General features: G+C 55.1%; 1 protein-coding gene across 1 annotated transcript in view; it reads right to left on the reverse strand.

The window, feature by feature from the left end:
• Window positions 1-12252, reverse strand: part of Muc2 (mucin 2, oligomeric mucus/gel-forming) — a 35528-nt gene extending 23276 nt beyond the window's left edge. Inside the window, exons 1-27 of the mRNA XM_057778709.1 lie at window positions 12177-12252; window positions 11178-11439; window positions 9986-10100; window positions 9503-9593; window positions 9304-9413; window positions 8961-9171; window positions 8646-8771; window positions 8306-8423; window positions 8086-8224; window positions 7781-7891; window positions 7622-7691; window positions 7283-7420; window positions 7015-7179; window positions 6387-6481; window positions 6044-6170; window positions 5456-5711; window positions 5173-5225; window positions 4957-5057; window positions 4446-4600; window positions 4062-4200; window positions 3207-3314; window positions 2948-3127; window positions 2590-2829; window positions 1604-1760; window positions 1270-1401; window positions 706-853; window positions 155-198 (exon numbers count right to left, since the gene is read on the reverse strand). Of these exons, the coding sequence (XP_057634692.1) occupies window positions 155-198; window positions 706-853; window positions 1270-1401; window positions 1604-1760; window positions 2590-2829; window positions 2948-3127; window positions 3207-3314; window positions 4062-4200; window positions 4446-4600; window positions 4957-5057; window positions 5173-5225; window positions 5456-5711; window positions 6044-6170; window positions 6387-6481; window positions 7015-7179; window positions 7283-7420; window positions 7622-7691; window positions 7781-7891; window positions 8086-8224; window positions 8306-8423; window positions 8646-8771; window positions 8961-9171; window positions 9304-9413; window positions 9503-9593; window positions 9986-10100; window positions 11178-11439; window positions 12177-12252 (3667 nt within the window). The remainder of the gene's footprint in view (window positions 1-154; window positions 199-705; window positions 854-1269; window positions 1402-1603; window positions 1761-2589; window positions 2830-2947; window positions 3128-3206; window positions 3315-4061; window positions 4201-4445; window positions 4601-4956; window positions 5058-5172; window positions 5226-5455; window positions 5712-6043; window positions 6171-6386; window positions 6482-7014; window positions 7180-7282; window positions 7421-7621; window positions 7692-7780; window positions 7892-8085; window positions 8225-8305; window positions 8424-8645; window positions 8772-8960; window positions 9172-9303; window positions 9414-9502; window positions 9594-9985; window positions 10101-11177; window positions 11440-12176) is intronic.
• Between the last annotated feature and the right edge of the window lie 258 nt (window positions 12253-12510).

A 12510-nucleotide genomic window follows, 5' to 3' on the forward strand; every position in this document is an offset into this window, starting at 1 on the left:
AGCTCAGCACGTTGAAGCTGGAAAGAGAACCCAGGAGGAAACAATCCCTACCCAAGCCCAGGTCCCACAGGTACAAGAACAGCACAGTCCACAGGCTTCCTGGGTTGGGACCACTAACCCTCTACCTCCAGGATCCCAGCAGAGGGCAGCTTACCTTCATCTGGACCACAGAAGATTTTTGAAGTGTTGGTGCACATACTGCAAAGCAAGTATAGACGCTACAGGTCTTCCCCATACCCTCCTGCCCACAGACACCACATGCCCATCTCCCTGTGTGCTGGCCCAAAGCCCCAGAGTACTGCCCCAACCACAAGCCACAAAGGAACCTCACCCATAGGGCTCTAAATGTAACCAGTCAGATGAAGTGAAGCAAGCTAAGAAAAAGCTGGCCCAAGAGAATGGGGTGAGATCAAAAGACCTGCATACTCCTAAGGACAGGAACTAGCTAGCTCCTTTGACCATATGTGTACAAGTGTGACTGGGTGTGCAATTGTATGTGGTTGTGTCCATGTATGTATGCACATTGAATGGGCTGTGAATGAGTGTGAGTGTGGCTATGAGCCATGTATGTGTGCTTGCATACACCTGACCAGAGTGACCGTATTTCCATGTGTCTGAACATGGTGTGTGTGTGTGTGTGTGTGTGTGTGTGTATACCTGTGTGTGCCAACCTTTCCCAGGCCCTATGCAACGTAGGCTCAGTACCAAGACTCGCAGATATCCTTAGTGGGAATTGACGAATTGGGTGGATAGTGAATGCCATCAATATAGCAGCCACACTGGTCCTCAGTGACACATCTCATTCTGTCCTCATCATATATGGGCTTGTCCTCAGGGCACCGAGGGTAGCAACCTAGTGGGTATAGGAAATGGGGCTTAGACCACCGTGGATGATGTCCCTGGTCCATCAAACCTTCCTCAGCAACCCCACCCCATCTGGCGTTTTGCTTGGAGATGTTCATGTATGAAGACCAAGAGTCAAAAGATAGGGTTTGTGTCTCCCCTGACACCAGGGTGTTCTGCTCCACACACACCCATGAGGTAGTGTGCTCCTCCGCCACCTCTTCAGGAGTCGGGGCCTTAGCTGGCTTCCATGGCTCCAGTTCGGTGAACAGACTGTAGTGAAATGAACCTTAGTACCTGAGCCAAGCCTCTTAGCCCATGGGCACCTCTCAAACAACCCTGAGTGTCTCCAGCTAACGGTAGCCCCCAGCCTGACAGAGGCCTACCCCTTGGTGGCCACCTCGCTGAAGGGCCCTGTCTGCTCACCCTCCAGGTAGTACACAGAGATGTTGGAGTGGATGCCGTTGATGGTCCTGCAGGTCTCAAAGCTGCGGTTCCCACATGGTTCATAGTGCCATGTACACTCATTTGGGAGGTTGTAGTAATCACAGAATACAGCTAGAGGTAGAGAGGATGGAACATGGTCCGGCTTGGGAGCACACAAGTGGGTACCCAAGTGAGCCTGCATCAGGGGACGTGAATGCCAGAGCATCCTACCAACACAAGTCTCACTATGCCCCCAAAAAGGATGTCTGGGGACAAGGAGGAGATGGGTGGCATTCAGTCATCACTTGAATAGGGAAGGAAGCTGGATACTCACGGCATAGGTCCGGCCTTCTCCAGAACACACAGGCCTCTGCCTTGGTGCATTCTTGAGCATAGGAGGCCACAGCGGAGCAGAAACACTCACAGTCACCACCCGTGTCGCAGGAGCAGGAGTCATGCACACAGGCCTCATAGAAGACCGTGGGGTCCACCTAGGAGGGAGACGTCCATGTGTGTTAGGCCCACACTACCCTTAGAGAGCCTGGACCACAGGACACTGAAGCTGGGCCACAGCCCCAGAGTAGCTGATAGACAGGGGCACACCCACATTCAGGCCATCCTGATGGACAGATCTGTCACCCATCCCCTGAGTGCCTCAAGATGATAATCCTAAAACTGTCTCTCCCCCTGCTATCTTCTAGGCTCAAACAAAATAAGTCATTTCTCTCTCCCTGATGAGCATGCAGTCAGGGCAGAGGAGGGTGGAGTCTGCCCAGGGATCTCAGAGAGAAAGGTTGATCATCTAATTACTGACTCAAAGAACCAAGTGTACAGAATTGAAGAATACCCCAGGGTGGTACAGCAACACGCCTCCAAGTATCCTTATACTACTTGGAGAGGCCAGGAGCCCAAAAGACAAACATAGCAAGACTAATAGGCCACACCCTTCTCGTGGACACAGTCAAGCTCATTAATCTCTGTCAGTGGCCCCAACCATGGCCCTGATCACAACCACAATACGCCTCTAGTGGGACTCTGCCTTACAGAGCCCTTTGCCCATGGCCACAGTCCACCCACACTTGTGCCCCTGCCCACACTCGTAACCCTCCCACGCTGGCAGCAGTGCCTACTTTGCTGTGGCCCTGCCCACGCCTTCAGCTCCACCTACCTTGCTGTGGCCCTACCCACGCCTTCAGCTCCGCCTACCTTGCTGTGGCCCTACCCACGCCTTCAGCTCCGCCTACCTTGCTGTGGCCCTACCCACGCCTTTAGCTCCGCCTACCTTGCTGTGGCCCTGCCCACGCCTTCAGCTCCGCCTACCTTGCTGTGGCACCCTTTGAATACATCACTCTTGATAATGCTGCACTGCTTCTCTGCCCAGGAGCGACGGTGTGGGTTTAGGGCGCAGGGGTCTGGGGTGTGGTTCACATCTGGGCACGTGGAAGCTTCCTTCCAGCTATTTCCAAAGTCCAGCTCACTGGTCACCACCATGTGGTCCCGAGTGGTGAAGTCATTCTTGGTCTGGTCATCAAAGTTCCCACACAGACCGCACACAGTGCCCTGTAGGTGGAAAGACAAGAGTCTCCAGCTTGAGCAGTTCTTGAAGTAGGTGAGAATAGCATCCACAGCATCTATGCTGGTGACAGCCCAGGACATGGCTGGCATCTTGGTGGCCCACCTTGTAAGAAGGAGCCAGCTTGATGAAGATGGTGGTCCTCTTGTCCCAGATAATGATAATACCAGGGCTGGCCTCCACTACCAGGTACAAGCCCACTTTCCGTGTGATGTAGGGCACATGGTGCCTCTTTCCCAAGTGCCTTACCACACGGTGTTTATCCATCAGCTTCAGCTCTGTCCCCTATCCAGAGAAAAGGATGGTCACTGACTGTCCAAGCCTTCCCACGGGATCCCCTGTCCCAGGAACCAGCAGCACTCACCCCTACAAATATCTTTATAGCCTTGGAGCAGGTAACGCCTGTGGTGCCGCAGGGGACATTCTCAGTGATGATGCTGAAGGAGCCAGTAGAGTTCTGGCCACAGTAGTCCTGGGTCCCGACAAGACAGTGTTAGCCAAGAAAACCAGGACACAGGTGCCTACCCCAGCTGCTAAGGCCACCCCTCTGAGTAGAAAATGCTCTGCCTTTCCCCATCTGGGATCCAAGGCCCTAACTCAAACCCCATCCAGCCAGGTCTTCCATTGTCTGGGGATGATGATGCCATACAAAGGGCAGAAGAGATAATAGCTGGGCCTGTCCACACACAGAGAGAGAGAGAGAGAGAGAGAGAGAGAGAGAGAGAGAGAGAGAGAGAGAGAAGGAAGAAGAAGAAGAAGAAGAAGAAGAAGAAGAAGAAGAAGAAGAAGAAGAAGAAGAAGAGAGAGAGAGAGAGAGAGAAGAAGAAGAAGAAGAAGAAGAAGAAGAAGAAGAAGAAGAAGAAGAAGAAGAAGAAGAAGAAGAAGAAGAAGAAGAAGAAGAAGAAGAAGAAGAAGAAGAAGAAGAGATAATAGCTGGGCCTGTCACACACACACACACACACAGAGAGAGAGAGAGAGAGAGAGAGAGAGAGAGAGAGAGAGAGGGGAGGGAGAAGAGAGTAGGCTTTCTCAACACCCCCCAGTCCCGTACATCCCCATCTCATGGAGGAGAGAGGTTTACCACACCCTCTCTGTTCATTACTGGGAGCCCAAATCCTGGCAGCAAGAGTTCCAGGGTGAGAAACTAGCCCTTCCCACCCCAAGGACCTTCTTCCATATCTCAGGGCAGGCCCCTTCCTGGAGAGGTTCACAGTCGCACCTGGACAGCCACATAGGAGCAGTGTCCATCAAAGTCATAGTGCTTCCCATCGAAGGTAATGTAGTGACCACTCCCATAGATGGAGCAAGTGCTGTGGCATGCATAGCGGGTGCACTCCCAGCGTCCTTTCTGGCAAGTACTGCGGAGAAAGGTAGAGGAGCCTGAAGGGGCCCAAGGCCAAGACTCCCACATGCCCTCGGAGAACAGCTTAGGTAAGGCCCTGGGCACCATGGCACCAGCTCCTGAGGCCATCCATATAGGAACCTGCAAGCACCTATACCGGCCTAAGAGTGACCTCTAGGGTGAGGGGTAGAGCAACAGAGCAAGTATCCACCAAAAAAATCAGCCTAACCCCTCCAATGCAGGCTGACTGGGCCAGCTCACCAGGTGTTGTTACAGTCCAGTTTGATCTGGTCCCCAGGATTGTATAGGTCTTTGTTATGGATGCAAGGACACTCCTCCTCCTTCACACAGCCACCACGGCCATCGTCCAGCTCCCCATCGGGACACACACAGCCGCTGACACATTCTGTATGGTACTGGAATAAGAAGGGCTCAGATGAGGGCCAAGCCTTCCTTGAGGAATCGAGTGCCCACACAAGAAGATCTAACAGTGTCCTGGACCCCCAACTTCTCCTCTCTCCTAAAACCCCTCCCTTCAAGCTCATCCTGGTCAAGGAGACCAGGTAGGGTTGTTGTTCAAGGCCCCTAGGCTGACCTCTGCACTGCCTTAGGGCGCCAGTTCTCTTCCAGGGTCATAGGGAGTACCAATAGACCCAGGTGTTTGTGAGACTCAGGCCCCAGCCCAGTGAACTGGCAGTGTGGGAGTCTGCTTAGTCCACACAATGGACTCAGGCATCCAGAATGCCCCCAATCAGCCCTCCCTGGCACTCACATAGCCAGCCACCAGTGTCTGGCAGCTAGTGGGGCGGGGTTCCCTGGTGGCCAGAGCAGTCAAGTTGTCGCAATCCACAAGGATTTTGGGGTGCTCACAGGCTGTGGGGTTAAGAAGTCCGTCTTAGCTCAGATGAATTCAGGGTACCAGGTAAGCAGGGAGGGGAAACAAGACTCAGACTGGTAGCCATACATGAACAACACCTGTAAAACTTACTGTGGCCAAGCAGTTTGACCTGGGTGCATTGCAGCCTCCCGTTCCGGCAAATGCTATGAGAGAGAAGTGAGACAGGGTTCATGGGACTCAAGTCTGTCCCTACACAGGGCATATGCCAGCCAGGCCACTTTCAGAATCTCACCTCTGGCACCTCTGCACCATTTGAGAGCCTCAGGCCCCACAGGTAGAACCTCCCCCACCCCCATTTTTCCACTTGGGGCAGAGATTGAAGAGCATCCCCTTCCCGACTCTATGGGCCCCTTGCAGAGTCCAGGACACTCACCAGCGTGCCCCTTGCCTCAGGATCACATCTCCTGCCTCCAGGTAAAGTCCATAGTGGTAGCAGGAGCACTTAGCCAAGGGCACACAGCGGCCTTTCTCATCCATGAAGGTATTGTCAGGGCAGCCACAGCCTTCCACAGGTGCAAATCCCTTGAGGCAGTGAGCGTCACCCTCTGAGAGGGAGCGGCAGGTCTGCTGGCAAGTGGTCAGGTTGTACAGGAAGATCTGTGAGCTGGGGCAAGCGTGCACATCTTTGTCTGCAGGGGAAACCACGGGAGTGAGGCCGATGGCACTGGACTCCAAATACTATCCCTATAGCTGACCCTGAGCTTCTCCCTCCACCTGCAGACAGAGGCCAGCCACCCTGGGAACCCCTCCCAGGTTGCTGAACTCAGCTTCCACAGCTGTGGCCATCCCAAAGTTCATCTCTGCAAAATTCTGCTTCCACGCTGCACACAGCCTAAAGGTCGGGCAGAAGCTGGGTGACATCTACAAGGAGCTGCCCCTTTTCCTGGACTGACTGTTCAGGGCTCACGGAGTTCCATGTCTGGACCCCATCCTAGGGAGCAGCCAGCGGGGAAGCACTCACTGCAGACGCGCTCCCGCCAGCCCCACAGCATGACCCCCTTGGCAGCACAGGCGTGGGCGTAGGAAGACAGAGCTGCGCACATGCAGTCCTCATTGTTCTGACAGTTGCACGTGTCGTATTTGCACCTCTGGGAGACAAACCAAAGTAACAGTGAGGTGAGCAAGCCAGGCACACGGCCCTGGCACCCTGAGCACTCCAGTGAACACACATGTGCATGCACGCCAGCACTCAGGCACACACGCACACACACTCACAGGCTCAGCCAGGTGGGCTGAGCACACTTTGTTAGCTGTGGGGACACTGCCCGCAGCATTGAGTATGTATGGTTGGGGGGTGAGCTCACCTTGTAGTAGTCAGTGGGGTCCACAGTCAGGTGGCACCTGGCAAAAGGGGTCTCTGACCTCTTCAGTAGGGAACACCAGTGCTCAGCATAGTTGGCTGGGGAGTAGTAGATCAGAACCTCAGCACAACCAGGCTCCCCTCACATACTCTGAGCCTAAAAGTCTGATCACCCAGGATGGAGGTGACACGGTATCCTGTGTGACCAAAGTCAGATACCTCTCTCCCTCCCATCATAACTCCAGGCAGCTGTGAGCAAGATGAGACCATTTTGTATAACACACACGTCCTCCCTTTCTCAACCCCGGGGGCTAGATATCTTCAGATATGATCGAGAAGTGGGTAGGAGGGCATATTGTCCTAGCATTAAGCCAGGCCTGGATGAGAGCCGCCACCAGCAGTTAGCCTGACCAGCCCATCTACTTTGTCGCTTGGAAAGCTGCCACCATGGGGCCACTATAAACTAGCCAAACAGCAGGTAGATGTGCTGGTCACCAGCAACATGGACTATGCAACCTCTACCCACCCTTCCGCCCACATACTAGGTCCCCATCTGTTCTGAGGCGGTACTGGCCAGGACTCTGTGTCCTAGACAAGCCAGTGGATAGTGACCAACTTCCCCTGAGCCTTACCACTCTCAATGTTGAGGGAACAGGGATCATCTAGCCAGTCTAACTTGTCATGGCAGCTTGACTGGGCCTTCCAGGTGTTGGCGAAGCCGGCACCCGTGGCCTCCACCAGCCCGCCAGACGTCATGAAGTCATCATTTTCCTGGTCGTTGAAGTTTCCACAGAGACCTAAAGATGCAGGACAGAATTAGGAAGAACTGGATGCGGGCGCACGAGCAGTACAGGACCCTCATGGGGCTTTTTCAGGGACAATACAAAAGGTACCGCTCACCCTGCACCTGTCCCTTGGCAGACTGATCCAGAGTCACAAAAAGCTGCATGATTGGGACCAGTTGAACCTGTAGCCGCAGCCCAAACGCCGTGTTCACAACAATGTGGTAGGAAGAGGGTTGAAAGATGGAGAAGCTTGCTGCAAAACAAGAACACGTTGAAAGATAGCAGGGCTCCTGGGTTCCACGTGACTATTGAGTGGCATGCCCACCATCCCATTCCCCCACCACCAGCAGGGACCCAAAGATAGAACCTGCCAGAGGCCCGGCCCCTAGGCTATCCCAGTTCCAGCTGGCTTTTGACTGGCAGCAGCTCAGGTCCCCTTCCCTGAGCCACTCACCTGCCACATGGGGCAGGGTCACCTCCAGGTCATTGAGTAACACACTGCCACCCGATTTGAAGGCCACCACCTGCAAGAAATGCCACGGTTGCATAGAGCTAAGAGTGCCTGCATGCAGGACCCAGGCATGCTAGGAAGGGAGGGAAGAGGAGCACTTACGTTCTTCTTGTTGTCAGTCAGTAGCAGGACAGTTTTCAGGCAGGTCTGCTTGTCTGTGGAGCCGCAGGGGGCCAGCTCACCCAGAAGGGCATAGGAGTCATTGTGCTGGCCCTGTATGCAGAAGGATGCTGTGCTTACTGAGGATCCAAGCACCTCCTGTGCCCTAGACCCCCCCACTTTTCGCCCTGTTTCTGAGAGCAGCACCACCCACCACCCCAGGGACGGCCTTCTCCAGAACCAGTCTCTCCTCCCTCCCCAGAGGACAGAGGGCCCCCAGCTCCATCTAGGTAGCCTGGCCTGCCTACCTTGGTCAAGACATAGTAGCAGTCCCCGTGAAAGGTAAACTTTTTTCCATCAAAGCTGGTGATGTGGGAGCCACCTTCTAGGGCACAAGTCTGAGGGCATTCCCATTCTTCACACTCCCAGCGACCAGCCTTGCAGACACTGCCCAGAAGCAGGGAACAGGGTCAAGACTCAGTGACACCCCAGCCTGCTTGACCCCAGGCCCTATGCTCTGATACTTACCAGGTCTCACAGTTATTGGTAATCTCCTGGCCTGGCCGATAGAGGTGCCCATGCAGCTTGCAGTGGCACTGGCTCACAGGGAAGCAGCCCCTGCCCGTGATGTCATCGTACACAGTGCCTGTGGTAGTCAGAGATGTAAACTTACCCTGGAAGCCTCAGGAAGTGCCAGTTTCCCCAAAAGGAAAGGCTGCCAGCCAGATCTCCACCCACAGACATCAGGACCCTGCTCTGTCAATGCAGATGCTCGCCTCCCAGCCCTTAGGGTTCTTTGGAGGGTCCCACCCCTCCCTGCCTGCTCCCCGACCCAGGCTCTGGGACAAGGGTCTTCCAGAGCATGTACCTTCTGGACAGAAGCAGCCATCCATGTAGTGTTCCTCACACAAACTGCTGACCTCCAGATGTGAGCAGGTGTCTATGCAGGGCGAGCTACTCTCCAGGTATACCATGTTACCAGGGCATTTCTTGGCTAGAAGCAAAGACAGCTCCATCAATCCACAAATAAGGCACTAACACAGTGCCAAGGCCACTGGCAGACAGGGTCTGGGTGCTTGGCACAGACATGGCTCCCACCGGGGGCTCCTTAAACCCAGGGACACTCACACAGAGCTCCATGTGAGAGGCCCCCCAAGCACCCCATGGGTCACCAGCTACTTACGGCAGAGTGAGGCAGTCCTCCAGTTCTCAGGTCGGCCGCCTGCATGGGAGCACTGGCGGGAGAACTCGGCAAGGGTGCTGCACTCACAGGCACCATCCTGAGGACACGCGCAACGGTCCTGCATGCAGGCGCGCACATACAACTCCACGGGCACCCGGGCCTGGCAGTCCTCGAAGGCTGTGGAGGTCAGCAGCCTCTCACACTCGGCTCGCTGAAGAGAAAGACACGAATGTGGACAGCTTCACACCCCTGTTTGTACCCTTCCTCCCCTCCCCTTAGAGCATAGGGAGCCCCAGGAGGTACAGGCTTCCTAAGAGCCTGGGGTTTCCCAGCAGCGACTCACATGCTCAGAGCAAGACTCTGGCTCTTGCACCACCTCCGGGTCCTGGCATTCCTCCTCGGGCTTGTTGATCTTCTGCATGTTCCCAAACTCAATGGCACTGTAGTGTATACCTATGGATGCAGGTGGTTAGCTCCTCGGGAGCCGGGAGCCTGCAGCCTCACCCCTGTCTTCCTCTCAACAAGCCCAGTTTAGAACCCACCTTCTTTGAGGAACTCATAATAGGTCTGTATGCCATTGAAGTCCCCACAGAGACCACAGGTGTGGTTCTGGAACCGGCTGTCTAGTTCTAGCTGTTGAAAAGGAAAGCAGGGCAGGTGAGCAGACCTCAGGGACCCAGCACAGCTTCCAGAGTCCCTTGGTCTAAGCAGCTTCTCCAACAGGTCAGGTCAGGAGGAGGGCAGGGATCAGCCACCAGGAAGGGTCCTTCAGGTTGGGGTACCAAAATGCAGTCTCTGAGAGACAGAGACCAGTCACTGCATCTATAGCACAGAGAGCCCCTCCCAGGCCAGACCAATGGAGACTCTGGTACCAATCACTGTCTCCAGCAGCCTGCTCCACCACATAGGATCCTACGCCAATTGTGAGGCGTGGGTCCCCCAAACTTGCCCTTCTATGGAGCCACTAGGCCTCTGGCCAGAGAGAGGAGCCCCGCCACATCAGAGCCCAAGATGCTGGTGCCCACCATGAGTGCGTCTTCACGGTTCCACATGAGGGAGAGACCAGCACGGGAGTAGACTTTGGTGTATGCATCGTTCTTCTCAATGAGGAGCCCGGAGCTGTAGTGTGGGGTGCTGACCCTGTGGGGACCACTATGGGGTTACTCACCATCCCACCACCCCAGAACCCACCCACTCGTTCTCCCGAGGGTTCTGCTGACCACCTGGCGCTGAGGACATTATCTGGATGAAGACAGCCCAGCCTGCCTCCTTACTTGGTCAGTATGTTCTCATCTGGAGCACAAACAGACCTAGCCAAGCTCCAGGAGGAGGCCAGAGTCGGGCAGAGGCCTCAGCAATGGCCAGAGAGCCCTTGTCCTGAGTGATTTCCTTGGGGCATGGTCAGGCCCTTCTGCCTATTCTCCTTCCCATACCCTCTCAGAGTCCAGGACAGAGGCCCTTCTCAGGAGCCCCAAAGGCAGTGGGTCTGGGATATGTTGGGGACTGAGTCCCCAACCCTCTCAGGCCCTTGGTTCAGAGGTATTTTTCTCACAAAATCTGGCAGGGTAGAGTTCTCAACCCCTTCCCAGACCTTTACCCGGAGTTGTTCTTGTTCCAGGACCCCATTCCTCTCCTGAGCTGGCCTGGAACTGCCACGCCCCAACCCCTGAGCCTCTATCCCTAGGGACCTCTGCCATACAACCCACACATGACAACATGGTCCAGCAGACCAGGCAAAGTAAGGGAACACTGGCAGAGCCCCCGTGCAAGACACAGAAAGGCTTGGAGTGGGAAAAGAGCAAATCCCCAGGGAGGTGAACCTGCAAGACAGGAATGCATTTAAGAGGACCTCATTGTTACTGAGACAAAGCCAGGGAACAATAGGGCTGGTAGAGCAGCCTCTCCCTTCTGGGCTTCTGCAACTTTAGCCTGGGGGACAGGCTCCCTTCCGCACGGCCCCTAGGGGAAGCCTGCAAGGGACTCACAGGTTACCTAAGACCCCCCAGTCTACAGAGGGGACTCATCAGTGTTTGGTGAGTGAATCCACAGCCTAGTTCAAACCTCAAAGCATCCCTATTAGCCATGGGGCCAGAACAGAAGAGGGTGTCCTGGAGACTGGCTCGTTTATACAAAACGTTCAGGGGAGAACTTGATCTGAGGAGGCAGAAGCATCCCCTGGCTTCTGGGACATGGGAGACAGATACTAATCCCACTCACATGGCCCCGTTCACCACTGCCAGCTTGTGGGTGAGGTAGATGGTATCGTCCTTAATGGTAATGATGATGGACTCTATCTGGGGGTGACCCCCAGACTGGCCCGAGCCCCGCTTCAGATGCACAGCAAATTCCTTGTAGGAGTCTCGGCAGTCAGAGGCAAAGTTGTAATCACAGAGGCCAGGGAAGCGGAAGACATCGCCATCGAAGGTTTTGTAGTGGAAGTTACCCCAGGTGCTGCAGACATGGTTTCGGGATATGGTTTCTGGGAGAACCGTGAAGACACAAGGTGAGACACCCAGGTCTGAGGAGGACTTCCCTGAGCCCATTCTCCAAGTTAACCCCGGAGGTCCCCCCAGGGGTACCCATCTGGGGCTCCAGATCAGGGTTTCTGGATAAGATGGTACCCTACATAAGCAGTCTCTGCTAACTATTGGTCAGCCTTCTGCAGGACTCTAAGACAAGGTACTACCTAGTGTGGCGCACAAGCAGGGAGTGAATGCAAAGGGGCCTTTGGGCAATCTGGTCACTCTGCACACCTACTGCCCAGTCCCCTCCGCTGATGCTCTACTGAGCCCCGCTCCATCTACCCCTCACCCAGCAAGAGGTTGGGCTGGGTCCCTCAGTCTTCAGGGGTCCCCACTGGGACATCCCCCACCCACAGCTTTGTCCTGATGGGACGGAAGTTTTCCATGTGGACACTCAGCCCATTCTCCAGAGGCACTATCTTGCCGAAGGTCCCTTATGTCTGGAACTGTCCTAAACTTGGCTTCTCCTAGATATCCAAAGCTTCCCCACTCCCACGGATGATGGGCACTCGGGGAGTCCAGCTTCTCATCCTCCTGGTGTAGGACCCTCAGCCTTCAAGAGACCTAAGACCCCAGTCCAACTGGAGACCCCCTCTTATTCCAGGCCCCCCTTACTAACTGCTTTGGGCTTCCCAGCCTCCCCACCCTCAGGGTGCTCTGCCCACTCCCTTGCCCAAATCATGCAGCCCCTTACCTTTCTGGAGCTCCGAGCCCCTGGCTAAGGCCAGGACTAGGCACACAGCCACCAGGCGAGCTAGTGGCAGCCCCATGGAGGCTCAGGAGGGTGGCACAGGAGAGCATCCCAGGGCAGGGGTCCAGGACTTATATGCCTAGCAGGCATCTGAGGGCGGGAGGACAAGGGAGGTGCAAAGGGTGGGTGGGGCATTTGCCGAGTTATCAGGAAAACAGCTGTGGGGCTCCATGGGTCCCAGTGAGGAAATATTGATTCAGGTTATCTGAGTTTATCTTTATATGACTCCCTGGGTAAACTTGGCCTTCCTCAGGATGTCGCAGCCTCAATTATCCCA

Source organism: Chionomys nivalis, chromosome 8 (assembly GCF_950005125.1).
Source record: "Chionomys nivalis chromosome 8, mChiNiv1.1, whole genome shotgun sequence".
Classification (NCBI taxonomy): Eukaryota; Metazoa; Chordata; class Mammalia; order Rodentia; family Cricetidae; genus Chionomys; species Chionomys nivalis.